This window comes from Sparus aurata, chromosome 23 (assembly GCF_900880675.1).
Source record: "Sparus aurata chromosome 23, fSpaAur1.1, whole genome shotgun sequence".
NCBI classification, from domain to species: domain Eukaryota; kingdom Metazoa; phylum Chordata; class Actinopteri; order Spariformes; family Sparidae; genus Sparus; species Sparus aurata.
In genome coordinates, this window is record NC_044209.1 from 8448474 (window position 1) to 8472649 (window position 24176).

General features: G+C 41.5%; 3 protein-coding genes across 6 annotated transcripts; 1 reads left to right on the forward strand and 2 right to left on the reverse strand.

The window, feature by feature from the left end:
- Positions 1–104: 104 nt before the first annotated feature.
- Positions 105–9840, forward strand: sox10 (SRY-box transcription factor 10). 2 transcript variants are annotated; one of them, XM_030408378.1, is made up of 4 exons: positions 105–272; positions 3043–3881; positions 5991–6151; positions 6413–9840. In XM_030408378.1, the coding sequence occupies exons 2-4, from the start codon at positions 3448–3450 to the stop codon at positions 7198–7200; spliced, it is 1383 nt and encodes a 460-aa protein (XP_030264238.1). In that variant the 5' UTR covers positions 105–272; positions 3043–3447; the 3' UTR covers positions 7201–9840. The 2 variants fall into 2 exon arrangements, with proteins under 2 accessions (XP_030264238.1, XP_030264237.1); XM_030408377.1 differs by having other exon boundaries at positions 106–272; positions 5991–6259.
- Positions 9841–12878: 3038 nt separating this feature from the next.
- polr2f (RNA polymerase II, I and III subunit F) lies at positions 12879–15358 on the reverse strand. The gene is made up of 5 exons (XM_030406424.1): positions 15197–15358; positions 14935–15004; positions 14633–14763; positions 13593–13664; positions 12879–13456 (listed from the first exon to the last, which is right to left on the reverse strand). Exons 1-5 carry the CDS (start codon positions 15214–15216, stop codon positions 13366–13368), a joined length of 384 nt encoding a protein of 127 aa, XP_030262284.1. The 5' UTR covers positions 15217–15358; the 3' UTR covers positions 12879–13365.
- An 842-nt stretch (positions 15359–16200) lies between these two features.
- LOC115574809 (MICAL-like protein 1) lies at positions 16201–23445 on the reverse strand. 3 transcript variants are annotated; one of them, XM_030406427.1, is made up of 15 exons: positions 22780–23445; positions 22238–22286; positions 21930–22071; positions 21547–21599; positions 21297–21439; positions 20462–20991; positions 20296–20323; positions 18671–19211; positions 18258–18380; positions 17822–17948; positions 17642–17732; positions 17440–17513; positions 16875–16989; positions 16739–16785; positions 16201–16598 (listed from the first exon to the last, which is right to left on the reverse strand). In XM_030406427.1, the coding sequence occupies exons 1-15, from the start codon at positions 22941–22943 to the stop codon at positions 16474–16476; spliced, it is 2352 nt and encodes a 783-aa protein (XP_030262287.1). In that variant the 5' UTR covers positions 22944–23445; the 3' UTR covers positions 16201–16473. The 3 variants fall into 3 exon arrangements, with proteins under 3 accessions (XP_030262287.1, XP_030262286.1, XP_030262288.1); XM_030406426.1 differs by having other exon boundaries at positions 21547–21602; XM_030406428.1 differs by lacking the exon at positions 22238–22286 and having other exon boundaries at positions 21547–21602; positions 22780–23444.
- Between the last annotated feature and the right edge of the window lie 731 nt (positions 23446–24176).

Consider the following 24176-nt stretch of genomic DNA (forward strand, 5'->3'; position numbering starts at 1 on the left):
GAGATGGCAAATATTTCAACCAATCAGAAATCTCCGAGCCTGCATCTGTGCAGTTTCGCTGCTCCTTTAAGACTTGTCCCCCCCAGTATCTTTTTATTTTTTTCTCTCAGCCTCATACAAGGAGCTCTTTAAGCCCCGGTACCGACACACAGAGCAGGCATTCATACTCGGGCAGCGCGAGCGAGGGGGCTGGGGAGCGAGCGTCACTCTGGAAACTCGGGAACTCACGGATTCTCGTGCTAAACCGGCGACCTCCTTTTCTCATTACTGAAGTAAGGCGCTTAGCATTTCCAACTCTTTCCTCTCTGCTGCTGATGGCTGCTCTGACTCTGCGATTTGAAACAGAACAACCTCGATTCACATTTAAAGATGCGATACTATCTCTGACAGTCGTTAACGCTGCACGATAATTATTAGCAAACTCTGTCAGGATTCGTGAAATAGCACTTTGGTTCTATATTGGTCCAAAATGGCTGATTTTTTCGTTTTCTAAGTTTAATACTGTTACATTTGGATCATTTCACCCATTCAGGTCTTTATGCACAACCTTGTGAGAATAGTTTTTTTTTTTTTACAAAATGTATTTTCAGCAAAATAGAAAATGTGATGTGGGCTTAAAGAACAATTTCTGACACTTATATTTGTGCAACAAGTGGTTCTGTTCTAAATTGATTTCTAGGCCTGACTTGTTAATCATTATTTATTTGGAAAGTCGTTCTGTCTTTGTTTAAAATTCAAGGTTTTCTGTTCGACAGGGAAAGCAGTAAGCCTTTTAATACTAAGAAAAGCAATTGGCTCAGTCCATTGGATAAATTAGTTGTAAGAGTTTAAAGAGTCTAACTAACCAAACATTATCGTCAAAGTCGCGTATCCTCTAATTGGTTTTTGGTGGAGAAGGTTTGTTTTTTTAGATAAAAAATATTTGTATATTTTCCTTGTTAGATTGTAGTGCATTTGGATTAATTCCATCTTTTGCTGTTTTGTCCGATATTCAGGCTACTGCTGTTTTGAAGCTGCGTGGACTAGGCGACACTGTTAATGTGAGCTATTGTACAACAAATTGAAAAAAAAAAAAAGTTTCTAAACAAGCAAATTAAGGCCAAGTTACTAGCAGGTCAAGCGGCGATAATGAATTCACATAGCCGAAATTCATGACGCACAGTAAAAGTGCTCAACAAAAGTTGTTAATAATAAGGATTATTTAAAGGATGAGTCAAATACATGTTATATCTTATATAATGTCAGATAATAAATAGAGTTACATTTGTTGCTGCAGCCTGTTGGGTTCACCATTCGCTTTATTCCAAATGTATATTTATTTAAGGGATGATATACTTTATGATTAATGTCGTCATTGACGCAATTTATCACCACCCAGGCTAAGGATTCTTGATCATTGCACTTTCCTGTCTTTCATTAGAGTGACAGTACAAGCAAGAGCGTGTCGTGCGAACGCGGACAACACGTGCGCATTGAGGCATTCGGTGCCTTTTACGCACGACGTTCACGTATTGTGTCTGTGGCGGGGACGTTATAGAGACGTGACGAGACTGTGAGGTGACCAGGTGGCAGGCGAGTGCAATTATTAATGCGCCTTTAGACAGATGGTGAAGCTTTACACGCCCCTCCGCTGGAAATGGATGCGATTCCTAACATCCATTCTGATGTTAATTCCAAGTTGGTCAAACTTTCATTAAGAGCTACAGAACCTTTAATTGAACTCTGCAATCAGCCAACAGAGCCAAATGCCATCATAAAAATGATTTGCTAAAACCTTCTAGAGGTCATATGAACGGTAGATGATCAGCACAAGTAGTGCCCAGAAATGAGAAGCCGAGGTTAACAGACTTCACAAGGCGTAAAATAAATTCACCAAGATTCGGGCCAAATGCTAAAAGAAATGTGCACCCCTCTCTCACACATATAAAGGTGAGGTAAACTAAGTGTTAAGTGGGTATATAACACAGTCTGTTAAATTGACAAGCCGTTACATAATGTCATCAGAAGGGAGCGGGATCACTAATTGACCCGCAATTTGATCCCGAAGCAGAAAACAAACCAGCGGGCTGTGGCGCTGCTGGTTGACAGGAAGTTCGCTGATTTAGGACGTGAAGTTCGAGGCAGGGTGTTGATTTAATGGACAAAACAGGGACACATTTTGCTGCCGTCGATAGACCCGGCACTGTTCGACAAACAGACTGTGTCCAATTCACACACGCGTATAGGGACACGCATGCACGCTGGGTTTATATTTCCAGCGCCGGGCCGTGTTTATCCAAGAAGTGCACAGGACAAATCCGAGGTCTGTGCTGCTGCGGCCTCATATCATTCCAACACTTTCTCTCCGGGGAGCTTGGAATAACTGCAAAACCTTAAACAGTAGCTTGTTTTGGAGGGGCGGGGGGAGAGGCTCTGCGCTGGACTCCATATCCTACACACACAGTACACTTGTTTTTATGTATCATACAGCTGAACTTTATGCAGACCCACAATAAGCAATAGAGTACTCTCAGTTGCGCTTTGTATTTTGAGGAGGTTCTGTGCTTTCCGATGATAACATTTATTGGGCATAAGGCTAATAAATATTGAATAGACCCCCGGGTGCACCGGTTCTATTGAGCCCATCGTATAGCTCATCTTCGTTTCACACAGATTTGAACGGATATGAAGTCCCCTTTGTCTACTTCCACGAAGATGTCTCATGATATCTAAAGGAACCGCTTGAGGCACTTGTCGTATCTTCATGAGTGCCCCGGAGACAATCTGGGATTATTTTATTGAGAGAAAATAAATGGGGTGGTGCAATTCTTTCAGGGATGAGTCTTTTTACGTTTCGTTACTGTGATGGAGAGAACGAAATCATGCGAAATCAAACACAGATTTTCCTCCTTAGCGAGGGGGCATGAAACACTGACCAGATGACAACGCCTGCTCCATAGAGTCAATGGGCCTACAGGTGCTGAAGCTTGCGTCGCCTGTTCACGCAGGGACTGCCACTATTCCTTTCTTGAACTCACACTCTTCATCACTCTGCTGTTTCAGGTCCTTGCCGTTGGATTTCAATCGTGGGACAAACGGAGGAGAGAGAGAAGGGGAAGTCAGGAGGGAAGTGAGACAGGGTGAGTTTGGTGCAGACAGGTGTGTACTAGCAGGTAAACTGGGGTCCAAGGTGCGCACTGAGCCGCCTATGATACCAACAACGCGGATGGAAAGAACTTTAATGTGGAACCCTCACAGAGTTTTGCAACGGAGGCTGAGAGTAGAGACAGACTGGCAGTTTATATTATAACTTAGAGGAGGCCAGAGGGACAGAACAGACAGCAGTCAGGCCACACTCCGTACGTCACTGTAGGGATAGACTGGAATAAGGACCCGACAGGTAGAATTACGCATTTAGGAACAGGCCTTACATCATCTGCGCATCCGGAGGATTGTGTGTGTAGGAGGATGTCCAGAGAGGAGCAGAGCCTATCGGAGGTTGAGCTCAGTCCCGGGATGTCGGACGACAGTCGCTCCCTTTCCCCGGGCCATTCCTCCGGTGCGGCTGGCGGGGGCGACTCGCCTCTCCACGGGCAGCAGCTGCCGCAGCTGTCGGGTCTTGACGACTCTGCGGCGGGCTGCTCGTCCGTCAAATCCGACGACGAGGACGAGCGCTTCCCCGCAGGAATCCGTGAGGCGGTGAGCCAGGTGCTCAACTGCTACGACTGGACCCTCGTGCCAATGCCGGTGCGCGTAAACTCCGGAAGCAAGACCAAGCCGCACGTGAAGAGGCCCATGAACGCCTTCATGGTGTGGGCGCAGGCGGCGCGGAGGAAACTGGCCGACCAACACCCACACCTGCACAACGCGGAGCTCAGCAAGACCCTGGGGAAGCTCTGGAGGTGAGGGGCACTGTCATGGTGTGAACATGCTCACACTCACAGTACATCAGCTGTGAAATGTGTATACAGCAGAGGTGTTTACTGATGTCAGAGCAGGGGGCAGCAACATTACGTCTGTGTCTAGAGACGCCAAACCAACAGGGAGTACAACATATTCAGGAATAAACTTTCAAAAACACATGTTGTGAAACATCAGTGCTATAGATGATGGCTAGGGTTTATTTTCAGGGTCCACCCTAAAAATGATCAAGCCAGTGAGTTTCAAGAATAAATGCTCCTGGTTAAAGCAATCATGTTGTTGCTTTGAGTAGACACATAGTTTTTCTAAGGACTGGCTTACAAAGCAACACCCCAACCAGCTGATCTTTCACACCATGCACTGACGTTATCCATATTGTGTTTCTTCATTTTCCTTTGTTTTTCGTGTCATTACCCTTCATAGATTTTTATTTCAGGCCAATTTAAAGTACACTCACATTGCTGCTGAGATTAAAAAACAATGGTGGTATAAATTTTTGGGTACTTGCAGAGAGATGTGGCAGACAAAGGCACCATCGAGAGGAAAAATCATTTTGACAACTGTTTTGAAAATCAGTTCATAGTTTTGGTCATTTTTCAAGGAAAAATGTCAAACATTTGTTATTTGGTATTTTTAAATGTGAGGACTTGTTGCTTTTCTTTGTCATTTATTATCATAAATGATGAGTCTCTAGGTTTTGGACTAGCATTTGGACAAAAGAGGCCATTTCAAGACTTCACTTTTGATGACATTTTATAGATTAAACAATTTAAAAATTGCCAAATTAATCATTGATTAAAATAATCATTGTTAAAACCTTGTTAAAGTTTTTTTTATGAATGTAATATGATTGTGGTCTTGTCATGTGAAAATGTTGCAAGATAACATTCCTTCATGTGTCGTATGATGTCCTCTGCAAAATGTATGGGAGAGCTGTACTGTTTGTGAACTTGATGTGTTGCCCCAAAACTCTTCCACATTGTCTCACTGCCCATTTTTGAACACAGGTCACCAGTTGAGAAGCATTTTTAATGTAGTTACTGTGTGTCACATGTTCCTATGAGTCTAATTTCATACACTGTTTAATTACTGGCCATGTAGCTGGAGTAAACGGCTCCTGGGGGAATGAGAGGGTGCTTTCACAACCTTCCAGCTCATATTTACCATAAAGGATTTTTAAACCTTCAAATCTGAAAATATTGCAAGTATTATATAACATTTTCTTGTTATTTTTTTTCAGCATTTTATATTCTAAATTGCCTCTGCCCCACTTACTTAATACATTTGCATGTTCGCACATTTACGTAAATTCTGGTTTGAGAGTTCTAAAATTCCTAAATTTCGGCCTCTCACAGTTTCTGATCACTAGTTGTCTACACCCCCACCTTTCATCACAGAACCCCTGCAGTTTTTGAAGTTTAAAGTTCTGTCAGACCATCCATCCAGTTGTTATTTTCTCACACAGGACACTCACTATTTGCTGACGAAAAGGTCAGAAAGGGTAAACTCATTAACCTCTTGGGGACTGAAATTTAATTAGATGAAGACTTGACCTTGGGCTCGGATATGATTGGTTAATTGGCCCAGAAGCACGATGAACAGCAAGCTTGAAGAAGGTCAGGGGTTTCTCATGGCATTCCTGCCAGCGGTGGAGCACAGTTTCATGTTACAGACAGGATGCATCTTTGGCCATTATAATTTCATTACTGTCCAGCAGTTAAAAGTGCCTCGCAGACATGGCACCAAATACAGCTGCACAGCTGTGGTAAATCAACATAATATATTAATATGCAAGAAATTGGATCAGATGTATCAATTAATTATGTGTTGCAGAGCATATCCCTGTTATCTGTGAAAGATTATTTTAATATCCCTATTTATATAATTACATTCTTTAAAAGTCATTAATTCTTGACTTCCTCCAGAATATTTAGCCTTGAATAATTCATCGTAATGTGCATTTTTAGTTTTCATGTTACCATTACCACACCGTGACTGCTATTTCACTATATTTTATTGACTGTTGAGGCTAACTTCTGTTCTTCATACCTAAAACAAACCTATCAACTACATTTTTTCTTTTATCAAAGGCTTCTTAATGAGAGTGACAAGCGACCTTTTATCGAGGAGGCAGAAAGGCTGAGGAAGCAGCACAAGAAAGACTATCCCGACTACAAATACCAGCCACGGCGTCGCAAGAACGGAAAACCTGGTTCCGGGTCAGGAAGCGAGGCCGACGGCCATTCGGAGGGTGAGGTCAGCCACAGCCAGTCCCACTACAAGGGCCTCCACCTGGATGTGGTCCACAGTGGGGGGGCTCGGTCCCCTCTGGCAGAGGGGCACCACCCTAATGCTGCAGGTGGGCTGCCGGCTCCCTGCCAATTTCCCACTGACACCAACCCTGTCACACTGTTAGATTAGTTTAGATACAACTGGACTGTGGCACACAGAGATATAACTGTCTGAATCTGCAAAGACTACTGTAAATACATGTTTTCTTGTGTCTCCACAGGTCAGAGTCACAGTCCTCCCACACCTCCCACCACTCCCAAGAATGAGTCTCAGTCGGGTAAGGCAGGAGATGGTAAACGGGAGGGTTCTGGGAATGGGGGCTCCCGTGGCACAATGGGAGCGGAGGGAAGCTCAGGTCCTGCGGGCTCTGGGAAACCTCACATTGACTTTGGTAATGTGGACATTGGTGAGATGAGCCACGAGGTGATGGTCAACATGGAACCTTTTGATGTCAATGAGTTTGACCAGTACCTTCCCCCCAATGGGCACCCAGGGGTCGGCCAGAGTGCTGGGGCAGTAGCTGCAGCAACTGCATCTCCAGCCTCTCCATACACTTACGGCATCTCCTCAGCTCTGGCAGCGGCCAGTGGACACTCAGCAGCCTGGCTCTCCAAGCAGCAGCAGCAGCAACATCATGGTGCCCCTTTGACCTCAGATCCCTCCAAGGCCCAGATCAAGAGCGAGGGGGGAGGTGCTGGGGGTCACTTTGCAGAGGCAGCCTCAGCTGGTTCCCATGTCACCTACACTTCCCTCAGCCTTCCCCACTACAGTTCCGCCTTCCCCTCTCTGGCATCCAGGGCTCAGTTTGCTGAATATGCTGAACACCAGGCCTCAGGGTCATACTACGCCCACTCCAGCCAAGCCTCGGGGTTGTACTCTGCTTTCTCTTACATGGGGCCCTCCCAGAGACCCCTGTACACTGCCATCTCTGACCCAGCCAACGTCCCGCAGTCACACAGCCCCACGCACTGGGAACAACCTGTCTACACTACTCTGTCGCGGCCATGACAGACAACGAGACCAGAGGGCACTGGTGCCGGTTCAGACCCTATGTCAGACCCAAGGAGCAGCAGCAGCAACAACAGTGTTGGTGGTAGCAATGGTGGAAGTGGTCTGGGCTGGGGGGATTGGGCAGGCACTGGGGGAGTCGGCTGGGGAGGCAGGAGGGGAGGAACCCCATTCTGTTCTCAGCCAGAGGCAGAAATGCCATCACAGCTCAAGGATGAGCTCGGAGCGTGGTGCTTTTGAAGCGTGGTTCATTATTTGGGGCACACAGTACAGTAGCGAAAGAATGTATTACTTTGGTAGCGCAGAGGAAAAACACCAACCCACCACCGGTGCAGAGTTCAGGATAGATTTAAAGCAGCAGAACCTCCAGTGGCAGTGTTTAATGTGGTAACAGATCGTGTGTCTGTCAGTTTGGTGACTCCATTTGTATCACAGTCTATGGGCCTCTCCCACAAGTCACATGGGGTAAGTAGCAACAGAGACCATGATCCACATTCAGAATTAGAAAAAGACCTTGATCTCTATTCTGAAGGGTGTGACTGAGAGGGATCCAAATTCATTCTATATGCAATGGATATTTTTTGTACCAGAATAATGGAGTGCCAAAGTATTTTTTGCTGGCCCATTCGCATCTCAGGCAAACTGACCTTTTTATTTTGTTTTGTATTGCTTTTGGAAATCAGTACAACGAACACTGACAACATTATGTCGGTTTCTGAGGCACATTTGTGTCCATTTACAGGTCCAGTGTGTAGGATTTAGGAGGATCTATTGGCAGAGATAGTTAATAGATAATGATATTTTCATTAGTCTATGATCACCTGATGCTAAGAAGTGTTGTTTTTGTGTTGCCTTAGAATGAGCCTTTAATATCTAAAAAGGAAGGGGGTCCTGTTCCATGGGGTCTGACATGTTGCACCGCCATGTTTCTACTGTATCCCAGAATGGACAAACCTAACACTGGCCCTAGAGAGGTTATTTCCCTTTTTTTTTCACTTTGCATAATTAGCAGCCACTGTCGGGAAAGGTGAGGTGAGGGGTATCCACTTGGTTTCAATCTGCAAACTCACCACTAGATGCCACTAAACCCTTCATACTGGACCTTTAATTCAAATTATAATGCTGTGTTCACTTAAAATGCCTTTTTTAAAACACAATGAGCGTGCGTGGAAGACAAATGCCATAAAACATGTTGAGGTTTTGTTAAGTGAAATGTATATTTAGTCAAAAAAAACAACAACAAAAAAACATGATGACTAACTACTATCAGGATAGTATATACTATACTGTACTTGAAATTGCAAATGTATTGATGTGTACAGATTTGAAATATTTGTGAGACAACCAAAGTTTTGAGACCAAAACTTGTAAAGAAGAAACAGATTGTACAGATGTTTCTCCCAACGTGACACTCAAAACTACCTACACTTCATTAGTTTTCTCTTAGCTTTCACCAATGTGACCTATTGTAAATTACTTCTAAACGTGTCAAAGAAGTGTCAAAAGTTACTTTTGCCTTTTTCACAATGGCACTGATGAGTGTGATGATTTTTGATGTATTCATGGACAACATTAATGGTAAAAATATCTATCTATACTTGGATAATCGATTTGTATTGACCAAATGTGTCATGGAATACAAGAAAAAAGCTGTTTTAACAATTTACTGTACTAATACTGTCAAATGCTTTTTGCCATTATTATCTCCACTGACAGTCTGCACCACTGCATTTTCTTTTCCTTAATGGTTTCAAAATATGTATATAGAACAGTATTCAATTTGAAATGTCAGATCCTTTGATTGTAGTTGTGTAACTTAAAAAAAACAAAACCAGAATTTCTGAGACAGTTTCACTGTGGAAGATGCCAACATTGAGAGACATTTGCCAGAGATTGAGTGTGTAAAGCTTAGAGGAGAAAAAATACATTTTAACACATTTTTGTCATAGCCTAACATGCCTTGTCCTTAATAATAACTGCTACTCGCGTATCAATAAGCAACAACCGTATTATATGTTAAATCATGTTTGTTTTCCACTTTTTCATTAGTTTTTCCATGTTGTTTTCTCATTTCTCTTCTCTCTTTGGTCTTTATTGTTTCATTACTGTGTTTTCACATTTCATTTCTGTCCCTCATCTTCGCAACAGCACTGTATTTTAAGTGTGTTATTCTTCATCTTGGTAAGTGAAAAAAAAAAAATACGAATTTGCTTTGTTTTCATGTGTATCATTTAAAAAATATTGTTTATCACTACTGGACACAGATCCAAACCATATGCATGCAGCACGTTGAAGTTTAAAGCCCATTTTTATTTAACCATTTACCTCCAGCATAACAGTTCCTTTTACACCCTTGTTGCTATGTGTGAAATATCTGTAATGTTGCTATGAATTTTACATTTCTTATTTATATTTGCTTTACGCTTGTGTGCGCTGTTATTGCTTTCTCACCTTAATGAAAAAAGAAATAATTGACTGCCATTTTAGTATTTCATTGCTTTGTCTCTTGTATAATGGTTGCCAACACAACACAGCAACAAAACCTCTTAATACCAGCAAGAGCAAAAAGTCTAAACATGTGATGATGACTAATGATCTTTTACTCTCACTTGAAATAAAGCACTATTATTTCTGATTTAATACAAGTCTGCTTCTTGAGACATTTTTACAGTGGAACAAATCGTCTTAAATAATCTATATAATCTATCTTTCAATTAAAATCTCTGTCTGAATAACAGTATAATAATAACAGGGAAATAAATCTGACATCCTGATGATTCAAACAACAAACTGTCCTTAAGATTATAAAAAATGTTTTCCTATTGTTATGAAGTTAACAGAAACAAAGCAGCAAAAGCACGTCTTCATGGCACCTAGTGGCTCAAATACTGCTGACATTCTTGGTAAAATCTGTTCAGCTGATTGATAATTCAGTTTAGCTGGCTGTAGCAATCTACAACTGACCATTAGCAGAGCTAAACATGAGTAATGGGGATGTGCAGGCACTGTGTTATAACAGTAGCAGAAGCGTCATCAGATCCACATTCATCTACTGTGGTTTGCGGCCGATGACTGTCAATACAAGTTTCCTTGAACTTGAACTAGTCCGGCCCTAGATAGGTGTGTGATTGGTTATGCATGCCTATATGCATATTTTCAAACTTGTTTTAGTGTGCATGTATATATGTGAATGCGTGTTTTTCCCTGTGTGTTGCGGGTTAAGCCTGACTCCTAATTCCCTCTCTTTAATCGGCTGTGTGATACTTTGGAAAGACAAAGAGGGCCATTGAAGGGGAGCTTGGGGAGGAGGGGAAAAGGGCAGTGAGGGAGCCTGCCTGGCCTGTAGCTTCACCGGGATACAAAGGGACTCTCATACTCTCTCTGCACATAGACCCCTGCTACCCACCCTCCTCCTCTCACCCCCGACACTCACCCGCTCCACCAAAAAAATCCCCCAAACTTTCTTTTTAGGTTGAAGCTGTAATGGAATTAAAACAATCGAAAGGTTAATAGAGTTAACCAGAAGGAAGACTCCGGTAGAGTTAATTGTCTGTTAAAGTGAATGATGATCACCAAACTGTCAAAGCAGATGCCAGCCAGAAACAGCAGACCCATGAAAATGTTATGTGGCCTACCCAGGCAGTCAATAAAGCCAGTAAAGAGAGGAGGGCTGTACCGTTACCTGAAATATTATCCAAATTGCAATCAGGCCAAATGTAATATTCGTATTGTAGAAGAACATTTTTATTTGGTACAAACCACAAGTCTCATAGTTTACCATATTTTGCAGCCCTATTCAAAAGCATTGGATGTTATCTGGAAGGGTGGTGTTTGTTTCCTCCATAGAGGCTGATGCACTGAAGGTCTGGTAAAATCAGGTGTTGCACCATGAAAAGACCGCGGAGCTGGTATAAAAGTTAACACAAAACTCTGAGTCTCCATTTTGCTAAAGGAACATGAACTATGCATTCAAATAAATAAAAAAAATATGTTCTTATGTTGCCTGATTGCTTACATTTATCAAAGATACAATTACATGGTCCTGATCTCAAATTCAAAGCAGAATAGCCAAAAAGTTGGAATCATGTAGCCAGACTTGTTAGCAAGAGGATATGTAAAATAATCCACAATATCTGAACAACTGAAGTAAGACACTATCTGAATTAACGTAATCCATCACCCCTCGCTTCAATACCCCAATCAACAAAGCCAGTGAACCAATTTTAGGAATGATACTGCACTATGTAGTCCAAGTGCTGTGTAATCACAGGGGTTGATGGGAAATTGTCAGAGGAAAAACATAATGAGTTCTAAAGTAATGAGAAAAGATGAAGTCGAGAGATATTTGTGGTCACCTCAGATGGTTTGAGGACGACCTGATGGTGTCCTCACTGCGGCTGGTGCTGCTGAGTGTCACATGGGCCGCCCCATCCGCCCCATGAAAGGAGAGCAGCGTCACCCTGAGGCGCTGTCTCCCCTCATCAAGATGAAAGCAGTTTTACAGAAATTAATAACATGACTGTGGCAAAACACAATTATAGATACCAGTACAAACTGGCTTCTCCCTGATGATGTTTAACTGCCTCTGAGATAGATGAGGATACAGCAACACACACTTGGCTTCACTTTTACCTCTGCAAAACACGCTGCCTCATCAGTTCCTATCTTTATTCCCCAGCTGCGTTTTTATTAAGTAGTATGTCCTCATCATCTACATAGCATGTAAAGTGTACAAGCCATCCTCCCATCTACCAGAGGCTGGAGTATCATCAGACTGCTTCTTCCAAAACAAAGCGGTTAATCCTCTCATTCTCAAAAACTTTCAGCCCCCCTCTATCTTCTAGCTAGCTCTGACCCTCTTTCTGCCTGGGCAACCGCCCATTTTAATGAAACAATACAGTGACTGTTTGGCTGCTCTGAGCGTGTGAGTGTGTATGCCAGTGGAGGGGGGATACGGTAAGCATTATGACAGTTTCAACACGGTCACACACTACTGAAGGAGAAAACCTGCTTCATCACTTTAAGAGAGCTCCTGAAGCTGGACCTTCATACCAGTTATCAGACAGTGTGGAGAGATAACAGCCAGCTATTTTTGAAGCAGTGTGGTTTGTTTTTAGGATATTATCTCCAGTGTTTGATTAAATGGATGTACCAGAAAACAGCCTTTTTTTCCCCAAGAAATCTCATCTATGTAAAAATTGAATTTCAAGCTAAAAGTACACTGCTGACTAATGACAAACATGATAAAGAGTGACGTGTGTACCTGCCTTCGTATCTGTGAGTTACAGCCGTCTTTAGCTGAATTGCACATTCAGCTGTAAAGTTATTTCATGTGTCTGTCTAACAGTCATGATAATTTTTGCTCCACAAAATAAATCTATATGACAGTGGAAAAGTGGACATATTGTATGTGTAGACTCTTAAGAGGATGTTTAGTTCAAACAGTTAAAACTAAAAGCTGTATCAACATCTCTGACAGTTAATATGAATATTGAATGTCAAATTGGTATTGGGTTGTTGCACTGTGTTCAGTGCACTAAAGGATCAACTAATCACAGGTGTTTGGAGCTTATTGCATAGTTATGCAGTTAAATCGTGTGTGTGTGTGTGTATATATATATGTATACATTACATTTTGAACAGTTTATAGCGTTATGAGCATTATGAATGAGACATTGCCCGTTATACAAAAGAGTTTATTAATAACAATAAATCACTTTTTTCAAACTAATCACCTCTCTTCTTCAAAACAACAGATGAAATAATTACAACACAGGATTATTTTGAAAATTAAAAAAAAGTTTTACCAAGTTACATTTCCCCTTGTGGCTCGAAGTTTTAAAACAGCTGTTAAGAAAAACAGGTACTGTACATTTTAACTGTGAATTTAATAGGAAGTGCATGGCATATAACAACACAATGAGACTGAGAAAGTAGCAAGAAACACACTGTTTTGATTTTGATGAGCTTCGGGTGTCTGTTCAGTATATTTTATGTATTCATATTTCACCAACAGGGTCAGCTGATGTGATTGATGTCTGCGGATCAAGTTAAGTTGCACCCATCTCGGGAAACTTCAACATTTGTGTAGCTGACTACCCTGAGAAGATGACGGGTGTGTACCAGCATATTTTGTATAAAGTCAGTAAACACTGGAGTAGCTGTTTAATCAGTTATGATGAGCTCGTCACAGCCCCAGTCCTCATAACTCCCATCAGGAAGGTACCTGCGAATGATGATTGGGATCTTTCTGCCCCTGTTGGAGAGAAAAAACTAATTGAATGCTAAGACACTGGAAAGTACGGCGAAGCTCTAAATCTAAGAATATTATCCTACCCTTTAAATCATGATCAAAGAACCTAAACATTGCCATCAAAAATGGTACTACTTACTTAAGCTCCTTCATTGCGATTTGCAGGGGGTCTGTTTCTCCTTCCAGCTCTACCATGACTGGGGCACACATTCTGTTGGAGACAAGTCAGCAGACAGACAGGTAAAGTAGATGCTGCATTACAGTCAACACCTTAGTGGCAACTAGCTGTCGACTATCAAAGTTGCCTCCAAACAAACAAACCGTCCTACCAGGGCTGCAACTAATGATTCAGCTATGGTGTTGATTAATGTCTATTATTTTCTTGATCAATCGTTTACTTATTTGGTCTATAAAGTGTCAGAAAATGTTGAAAATTGTCAGTATGTCCAAAAGCCCAAGATGACATCCTCAAATGTCTTGCTTTGTCCACAACTTGAAGACTGACTGACTGTCACAGAGGAGTAAATAAACCAGAAAACATTTAGATTAAAGCAGCTGGAATTAGAGAATTTTGACTTTCTTTTACTTTTAAAATAAAAAATAAAAATTAGTCAAACCACTGAATAAATTATCATAATAGTTGGCTATTCATTTAATAGTTGACAACAAATTGGCTTGGCCTATGGTACTCATAATATTAAACGTACTGACTAGTGCCACTCAGACGAATAATGTGCTCGGAGGTATTAATAGTCGTCTATTTACTATGATACTTATGTGTGCTTTCAGAAAAAAAAAACACATCAGGCATTTTTGACAGTAACTGTTGATAATAATAGTAAATTAATATAAGACCAAACAGATGGGAGCAACAAGAAATCCTTACTTATCCTTATCAGTAAATCCTTTACTTGCAGTTATTAGTCAGACTAGTACCCACGATTGTAGGCAAAACATTAACAAACAAATAAAAGCAAAAGAAATTAAAAAAAATTAGTCTCACACACAGTTCTTCCACGTCCATCACACATTACTGTAATACAATAAACACACCAGCAAAGAGTGTAAGCAAGTGACTAGACAGGAGTCAAATGGTCAGAAGCCAGATCTGAACACAGGACGTTGTGATCACACCACCAAGACAAGTGTCTTGGTTCACAAACACATGAAAACACTCACGCTATCTGTAGAGCTCGTGTCCCAAGCACTCTGGCCCTCTCATATTTGGTCATGTAGGGTGTTGTGATCCTCTTCTGGTTGGCCTGCTGCCCCTCTCCTGCAGGCAGGATCTGCACGTTCTCCTGGTCCTCCTGATCACAAGAGCAGAGCAAACAGGTTTGGACTCATCTAAGGCGGGACAAATTGCTTAATCTTATAGAAGCGTTGTCCGAAGCAAAAAACAAATGCCATAGTAAGTTACACACAAGCTAAATGTAGGTCTTACACCAGCCACTTATCTAATATGGAATTGGTGAACTTACATCTTCTACGTTTTCCAGGTCATCTAATCCCTCATCTTCTTCGGCGTCATCAAAGTCTCCATCGTCGAAGCTACACATTTGATATGATAACAGTTAGCACAAAGAAAACACATTCAGGTGTATATTGGACAGTTCTGCTGGCTAACCCGCTAAATGTTAGTTAGCTGTAACGTCAACGTTAGCCCACGTTGTGTTGAGTTGACGTTACAGTAAATAGGCCGCTTAATATGATATGTTACACAACATAAGCGTCGTTACTTACTTATCTTCGTTGTCGGACATGTTTCACTCCGAAGCTCGTAATGTGAATCCTTATTCGTACGATTTTTCAGAGACACTTTTTGTTGTCAACATGAACCCACATGAACGGCAAGAGCTTTCAACTTCCGGTGGCTTCGTGCGCAGGAAAATATTCCGGATGCTCAAGAGGAACGCTTGTCTTTCGTTCCGCTTGTACTGTGCAAGGCTATGGTGCAAGGTGTAGAAAAAAACAAACTATTGGGTTCGTATTTGATATAATAACAATAAATAAGATAATAGACATTGTCAGGCCAAATTTGTCAGTTTCATTGTCCAGTCAACTGGTGGATAGCGTCTTGGTCCACCTTCCTACGCACTTAATGCGGCTTAATCCAAATAGTGACACACTTGCTTACAGTTGTTAAATGTACTGAATGGTTGAAGGTAACTCTCCATAACCTTGTTATTGTTTAGAATTTAAAAAGCCATCCTTTTTTTAAAAAAAAATATAGCTAATGCATTTAATGCTTTAAATTTACAAGTGATTAAATCTAAACGATTAGACTTGTGATGGCAGAAACTCACCAGTAATCCCTGAAGTATAGACTATCCCACAACTTTTTTTTACCCTAAATTAATTGTCTTTTTAAAAATGCTGCCATCTTTCTGAAAACAAGAGTAGACTCAGGATGCACGAATCATGGATAGCAATTGCACACTGTAAGATTTTAGCCAGAATAAAGTGCTCTGCTCTTTGAGGATCCCAAAGTTCTACTTTCCAGTGTTTGTAGGGATACAACCATAATATTAGAGCAAAGACAATGAAATTGATAATGGAAATGACTTCTATGCCCTGGGAATGTTCATATTAATTACATATCTCATGGCACTTTTGTTTTGCTTATTACTACAAATTTGTTGTGAATTTCCATGTACTTTTTGTAGCAGATAGCAAGCATTTTCAAAACGGTTTGAAAGAAGAGTTGCTTAATCGTTATATATACAGTTCTAGAAATGACATAAAACTTGGCAAAATAAATATTTATTGCATACCTCAATTAATACAAGTATGTAATAACATTAAAAAACATAAATACAGGTTGGGAGACAGGGCAAGCAAGTAAACATGAAGACAAAATGGATTGGTAAGACTGAACTATTTGCACTTAAAAAAAGATTTAATCATCTAATCATTTGGTTTATGCTAGTGAACAGCTCTTCATCAAAATGAAGAAACTGACTGATATTACGATAAGCGAGTTTGTTGTCCTTGAGATTTTCTGCAGTCATGACAGTATTTCAGCTCTTTTTGTCCATGGAGTCTTTGGTGCTCTCTGCTCTGTGATTCAGCATCTTCAAAACTTTGGTGGGCTTGAACTTTCCTTTTGACTTCTTGAGCTCCTTCAGTTCTTCTTTCTGTAACTCTGAGGAGAGATGTCACAGTTACTTGTTGTGAAAAACGTTTGAGAGTTTTTGAAAGCAGAGAAGAGCATAAAAATGGGCAGCAGAAGGCACAAGCAGTATGAAAAAGGCAGTGGGAACTTTTAAAAAGTAATTTTCTCACCTTTGTTCTTCATCATGGCTTCCAAAAGCATATCTTCTTCTCTTTCCCTAATCAGGAAACCAAAATTAAATTCAAACTTTGAAACAATGAAAACCTATGAATGTGAAGGCAGCATGTATTTTTTTAATCTTTGCACCTCAGCCTGTCCTGATCCAAGCTGCTGATGATCTGGTTCCTCTGTTCAATGATGGCGACCAGCTCGTCCATATGCTGCTGCTCCTGATCTCGATCCTTTTGACTCCAGTCACTCTCTTCAGATGATGGTGTGCAACATTTGACAAAACAAGTCACTTATTTGTGTCACACTGACCACATTTAGGACAGGCGCCCAGTGAGGTTTCTGATTTATTTGTTATCCCCTTGTACACAAATATGTTTCAGGTCAGAAGGCAAAACTCAGAACCATTTTGTTGTTAAAAAAAATAAAAAATAAATTCAGTGTCTTTCGTTGAGAGAAAAAAAAAATCTGTTTTCCATGAGAGTGTTATATACAATGTTTAAGTGTTTTAAAATCATGGTGATCTATTTATGCTCATTATTAAGTTGTTTGGATTGGGGTGAAACTACAAATGTTGGGCCTACTGTTATTGTTATTATTATATAACAATATAACCTGTTTACCCCCAGGAATGGCCCTGATTTCAGATTAATAACTGTTACCATTTTCAGATATATTAGCCAGAAAAAAGTGACACACTGACCTGGTTTATTTAAGAGACATCTGAGCTCGTACTCTACATCTGCCTGTCTCTCCTCTAATTTCTGCTGCTTCGTCCTGGGAAAAGGCATGACACAAAATGTGTGTAAAGCATTGCAACACTCAAGAAACTGCTTGGGTGCAGAATAAACTGCAGTGGAAATGAAAATCAATGGCATATCACTGCTCTGGTGTCATCTACTTACAGAAAAACTAGCTCCGTATCTCTGCGCACCAGAACCTGTTTCTCATGTATGAGAGAGAACCACTCCATTAGCATTTGTTCTTCTTCTTTATCTGAAACACAAAAGAGGGGCCAGAGATATAAAAATCCTTATTGCACGTTAATCATTTAATTTAGATAATTCAAGAACGATTTGGTGAACCATTCTTGCAGTCTCTCAGATTCCTCTCCAGTTCGACTCCTCGTTGCTCCATCGCTTCCAGATGTTTGTCCAGCTCTCTCATCTCCACCTGCAGGTTTTCTGTAGAAATATTCTGGTCCGTCTGCACCTGTCGAGCAACGCAAATAAACAACAATTCTGATACATCATTTCTGCAAAACCAAGTATGAATTTACACCAGAGCAATTTACGTGACTGAACCTCATGATAAGGGCTATAATAATCAATGTTTAACGCTCAATAAACACTGCATTGCATATAATCTTTCTAATCAGGTTGATGTGGAGGCAGTTCTAAAAGTTGTTCAGATTGTTGCGATGTGCAATATGTATTTGGAACTAGAAACAAGTAAATGAATACAAACATTAATTGAGTTATTTTTTTTGTTGCCTTTGATTCCTAAATCCAGCCACTGTACCTTCCTTTTGATGAGTGGGAAGCCATGTCCAGGAGCAGGGGCCCGTCTAGATGGGAGGACCTGAAAAGACTTTGACTTGGGTATTGCAGGCTTTCGATCAAAAGGGTTCTCTTTGCAGGCCAGCTAAAAGTGGAAACAAAACAGAAAGTTGTATGGAAGTTCATACTATATACCATTGTCTGGTTAAAGTTAGACAAAATCATGACAGACAGACTGATGTGAAACCTGACTAACCTTGTGTGACATGTTTACAAAGCATAAGCATCCCATAAAAAACTTCCTTTGGTAGGAGCCAAGGACTGTAGTTCTGAGTTGATAATGATAATAATGAAATCTAATATGATGTTTTCTACTCCAATTAACGATTCGTTTAGGCTTCATTATCAAAAGTTACTAATTATCTTTATCCATACCTTAGTTTGACATGGGGTCACCTGGTCACCTGCCTCTGTCATGTCAGCAGGCACAGGGGAACCCTGACTGGGAGCCGATGTGATAGCTGGCACAGAGAGACTCCTGGGTAATATATGCCTCGATGCTCCATCTGAAGTGGCATGCGGCCCTGCTGCTGCTGCTGCTGCTTCCGTCACATCTGAGAGAGAACCTCCTGTGTTTCCAGTTACATCCAGATCTAATACACCAATTTTATTTGTATCACCAGCTGGTTCACTTGAACCATCAACTGTGTTAGTAACTCCACTCAGATTGCCTTCATTCCCTGCCTCTGAGGGCGTGGTTTGGTCTGCAGTGCTCTCATCCTGAGTGACATCATCGACATCCTCTCCAAATGGATTGGGCGCAGCCACTTTGGGTCTGTACCATGACGTGTGCAGGTTAGAGACAGATTTGGATCGTGGAGTGGGTACTGGAGCTGGAGCAGGAGGCAGTTGTGTCCAGGGTCCAGGATGGACGATGGCCAGCCATGGATGGTTGGTTTTTACCTTCGGGCTGGTGCTACAAGGGAAAAGATGGAGGCATTTTAAGAGATGACTCCAAAAGTGAGGTAGAAATCTGTCCTTACTTCCTATTAATAAATCATTATAAAAAGGGACGGCGTAACCATTCACAGGTACAGCTCCTTCAGCCTTCGATGCTTTTCTGAAAGAGTTTTCCCAGTTGTGAAACACAAAACAATCCGAACCAGTTGGAGTAAGAACTTGTGCCTTCACACAAAATCTAAAGGCATTTCTTTTGAAAAGTCAGACATGTGAACAAGTTGAATCCACAAAATACATGTCATTTTATTGTTATTCTTTGCTGTATTCTTTAAGAAGCCTTTTTAAGACCTTGGCCAGGGGACTACAGATGAAAAACAGCCTTTCTGAAAATTCCGGCATTGTAGTACCATGTATTTAGTAATTTGCACATCCCTTCTTAACCAAACTGCTATCTTGTCCAATGTCTTTTGCCCATTGCTAGATAGTCAGCTTTACATGACTTGGGTGTCTATGGAATATTCACTAGTGCTTTACCATCAGTGTGGTATGAGCTTCAATTATTGTGTTGTGTATGTTGTGTCTTACAGCATGGCTTACTGTATGTGTTGGATGTACAATGTCACCCTTTTTCCAACTTGTAACTATGTTTTTTTAACATTTTATCATTATTGTCGTGTTTTATTTACGTCTCGTGTCTTATTGCTGCTCCGCACGTCTTCAAATGTTTAAAAACCTTTATAATCAGTATTTCCGGCTGTGTTTTGTTGCCTTGTGTTGCTTGTATGGTATTTTTTCTGCATTACAGTTCTTATATTTTACTGTTTCCCGTTGCTCTGAAAGACTTGGCACATATTCGAGCACACTTATTTTGTGCTGTTGATGTCTTCTTGTTGTCTTCTGGCTGTGAATTTCAACCATCGCGTCATTGGTTTCAAAACAAATGTGTCCATATTTAACAGATTTATAGCTGTAAGTTACAGGGGTGAAATGAGTTAAGTGTAAGAGAGGTTTTAAAATGCAATATATTCAAGAGAAATGCAGGAGAAAGCGTAAGTTTTGTGCCAAAAGGAAAGCAGAGAACAGACTTTCTGTGCACTTACATGTGAGGTGAGCTTTGAGATGAAGTGCCTGCGCATGGAAAGAGAAGAGAACAAAAAAAGGCTTCACATTTTTTTCAGTCATGAAAGAGCAGAAATGGACATGACTTAATATCAACACACAAACAAAATAATGAAAGAAGAATTATATCACATGGTGTCCATTTACCTGCAGCAGAGGAGCTGTTGGTTTCCTGGGAAGTTTTGGTCCTGGGAGCAGGAACAGGGACTACAGAGGAGCCCAACATTCGCCTGGGTGCCGGAACCGGCCGACTACTTCCTTCAGTCACTTCCTGCTCTGTCTTGCTGTCTGCAAGAATGGCTGCAGGTCCAGCTTTTCCAGCTTCTTCAATGGCCCTGTCTTTAACACTGGGTGGGGGGAGATGAGAACGTGCTGGTTTCCTTACAATGCTCTGTAGTCCGTCTTTCACCTCTCTGCTCCTCTCCTGACTGTCTCTCCCCTCCGTCTCTGCTGTTTTACCAACCAGTCTGTCTTGTGACTCTGTTTTCTTAGCGTAATGTGGGACGGTGGTGATAGCTAATCCACCCAGAGAAAAATGACCAGTCTGAGACGCACGTTTGGGCCGACTGTCAGCAGATCCAATTTGCTGATTGAAGACGCGATGAGAACTTTTACTTCCGGCTTCACTCCCCTGTGTGTACGACCCTGGCAGAAGAGTGCTGCGGCACACTTTGCACCTGAAACACAAACATGAAATTGTTGCAGCATTAAAAACAGATGACTAAAAAAAAAAAACAGTTCTCGTCTCAAGCTGTACAACTGAACACAGATAAATATCCCTTTCGGCTGTAATCAGGCGGGAGTAGGGATGACAAATATGAGCACAGTTGTCACTCGAAACACATTTGAAACGCATTCTGATGTGGGAACTGCAGTCCGTCTCAACCGCATCCACACACAGCCGTGATCTGGAATCTGGATATAGAAACCTGACAGAAGCAAAACAAAAATGCTGCTGTTACCTTATGAGCAGCGCCGTTACCTGAAACAGCTGCGATGGTAGACCTTTCCGTCTATCCAATGTCTCTGTATGAGGTGGACCGGCTTGAAACACAAACGACACACTGTTTTTGGCCTCGTGTTGGCTAAACGATCCTCTCTACTGGTTTCGAGATTGGTCGAACTCTGAAAAGAGAAGAGAAACCAGCAACTGGTTGGTGACAGGCACCAGGAGAAAACAGGCAGGTTCGCGTCGGGAGTGTGTTTGCATTAAAACAGCTGCCAGCTATTACCTTTGTGAGACTGTTTAAGATGGTGACATGTGATGACCTCGAACTGGCAAGACCTGCTTCAAAGTCAAGAGAAGACATGCAAATAGAGCACAGTTCGGCAAACAAGGACCTTGAAATGAAGATGTGCTGTTTTGCTTTGAACAGAGGAGGGCATTGGCTGTCTGTGAAGAGTATGAGGCGCACAATGGTGCACCCAAAACACTGGTAATAACGCATGTGCATGATTTGTATATCTAAAAAAAACACTTCACTTATCATGTGCCTTGATAAAGTGCCCTTGAGCAAGACAATAAACCTCTGATGGCATATCTGTTGTAACTGCACCTAAAAAGAGCTAAAAAAAAGAAAGAAAATAGAGAACAGAGAGATGCTACTTAACCCACCATAACACTTCCTGTTGAAGAAATAATAGTACTGGGAAAGGTAGGTGATGACGCTCAAACAATCAGGCACCTTGGAGGAAGTCATGTCGTTTGGGTCCAGCAGTGCAGGGATGCCCAGCTTCGTCTCTGCAATCTCAAATGCCTATAGACCAGGGACGACAAACAGAGACAAGTGTGAAGAGGGAGTTGCATGAATATTACTTCCCCACAAGTTTTGTGTAAAAGTGTTTCGTGTTAGTTATGAGAAATAAACCCCAACCACAGAGTTATCGTGGCTCGAGTGAAAAACATAGGAGGACATGACTCACCAGTTTGTTATTTTGAAAAACATTGTCTTTGGAGAGGGAGCTGAAATCTCTGGAGCAAGGTGAGGGGGAAAATGGAGAGATTGATTAACTGATGGGGAGGGAAAAGACACAAAGACACAACACAAACCTGAACAGTTGCCTGTCTGTGAATGGTGGTTAACAAGTGATTACGCAGCCGTAAAGCACTGTGTGAGCACAAATGCAGTTCAGAGATCAGAGATCAGATGAGAAGATTCGGGTGCAATCGCTGTATGCGAGAGGTAAAAACAAACCAACCAATCCCATTAAACGGGACAAGAGAAGGCTAAGCAGAGAGACAGAGAGAGATTAAGCAAAGGAGAACAGATAAGCCCTTGAGACAGTGTGCAGGTCCCGCTCTGCTCCAGATTAGACTGCATGTTAGTCAATCAGGAGGAACCCCAGTAGAAGACAATTAAATCTCAGGGCTCCCAAAACAGACAAGCACAATGTGTTTGCAATGTTAGAAATGTCCTGGTCATGCACCTGCAGATCGGCCGAGGGCTGACTGGTGGTATACTTACATTAGGTCAGGTCTGTGCCTGTGGATGATGGCACAAAAGGCAAGTCCATCTCTGAATGAGGTTGACATGTTTTTTATTTCCACATTGGGGTAATGGGCGCATGTGACACGACACCACTCTCGTAAAGCCTTCGGGGAAATCATTGCTCGTGAGAGATTTGACATGTGGGGTGGGTGAACATGGCATCAAATGAAGCTGGCAAGTTTTGTTTTCTTCTAAGAGGAAACAGGAAGCGAGCATCTATTACCCCGGCAACTACCTTTTTTCTCGCAGAAAACCTGCGGCCAAACCTGCACTTCGAGTTGGTGAAGCAGCAGGAAGGAAGTTATTTTCCTGTGTTGTGTTGCTTTGTCGGGTAATAACAAAGGTGTCGGCGCATGTGAAGCGACTTTACTTTGCCTCAGTGTTCACAGCCACAAGTTAGCCTCTCAGTCTGACACGGTTTCTTTCACTCACGGCGACACATTGTCACTTTTCACCACAAACCACCATCGACCTTCGTAATGTAGTGAACTGTCGTCCAAACATCTTGCAGTATTCATATAACTCCTGGTCGTTTTGAAAGAAGAGGTGTACACTGAAATCAAATCCCGTTACTTGCCGTAGTCCACCTTGTTGTGCTCCACGTTTACTGAAATACACAATATCTGCCGCCAGAGGGAGACGCAGAGCTGCTGCTTCTCTATATTTAGGAAGGAGAGGTCTCTGGTTGCAAGATTATTTCTTTGGCGCAGACTTCACAAATATGATACAGCCTATGGTTATTAATCCAAACGTGATGATGCATTACAGCTTCGTTCAAACATACAATTAACTAATCCAGTCCGTCCTTTCTGTTATTGCAGTGTTCGGTCAATGTACAGATCTCATGGTTTAGACAATATGATTTTATGTGAGCATATCTATTTTTAGGCTACAGTACTATTTTGCAATTTGGACAACACACCCACTTGTTTCAGTGAAGCTTTTCTATGTTAGTAAAGCACAACACTTCCGGCCAAACAAGTTAAATCAAACATAAGCATTAGTAAAAAAAAAAAAAAAAAAAAGAGAGAGAGAGAGAGAGAGAGAGAGAGAGAGAGAGAGAGAGAGAGAGACGAAATACGACATGTTTTGTTATAACGCTGTGATAAAGTGATGACAAAAATGTGTTTTATCACTATTGTTTTACAGATATATGTTGGCGGACACTTCTGCTGCTTTAATTGTGAAGGAGTTTACTTCCGGTATGAGAGCGTTTCCTGGCTTGTCTCAGGACACTGATAGAAATGTATGTGCTAGAATGGTTATACCCATTCAAATTGACGCTACAGATTCTAATAATTAGCGATGTTTTCATTGATATTGGCGCTGACTTGGCATACAAACACAAATAATTAGCGTTAATTAGCAACTTT

What these genes read in the sequence shown, in the direction of transcription:
- sox10 (XM_030408377.1), top strand. Translation starts at nt 3,448, where the DNA reads ATGTCCAGAGAGGAGCAGAGCCTATCGGAGGTTGAGCTCAGTCCCGGG. An exon ending in ACCCTGGGGAAGCTCTGGAG is followed by an intron (nt 3,882 to 5,990) that starts GTGAGGGGCACT and finishes CTTTTATCAAAG; the next exon opens with GCTTCTTAATGAGAGTGACA. An exon ending in GCACCACCCTAATGCTGCAG is followed by an intron (nt 6,260 to 6,412) that starts GTGGGCTGCCGG and finishes GTGTCTCCACAG; the next exon opens with GTCAGAGTCACAGTCCTCCC.
- polr2f (XM_030406424.1), bottom strand. Translation starts at nt 15,216, where the DNA reads ATGTCCGACAACGAAGATAA. An exon ending in ACCTGGAAAACGTAGAAGAT is followed by an intron (nt 14,764 to 14,934) that starts GTAAGTTCACCA and finishes TCTTGTGATCAG; the next exon opens with GAGGACCAGGAGAACGTGCA. An exon ending in ATCGCAATGAAGGAGCTTAA is followed by an intron (nt 13,457 to 13,592) that starts GTAAGTAGTACC and finishes TCTCTCCAACAG; the next exon opens with GGGCAGAAAGATCCCAATCA.
- LOC115574809 (XM_030406426.1), bottom strand. Translation starts at nt 22,943, where the DNA reads ATGTCAAATCTCTCACGAGCAATGATTTCCCCGAAGGCTTTACGAGAG. An exon ending in TCTCAAAGCTCACCTCACAT is followed by an intron (nt 19,212 to 20,295) that starts GTAAGTGCACAG and finishes TTTCCCTTGTAG; the next exon opens with CACCAGCCCGAAGGTAAAAA. An exon ending in AGCCATGATGAAGAACAAAG is followed by an intron (nt 16,599 to 16,738) that starts GTGAGAAAATTA and finishes ATCTCTCCTCAG; the next exon opens with AGTTACAGAAAGAAGAACTG.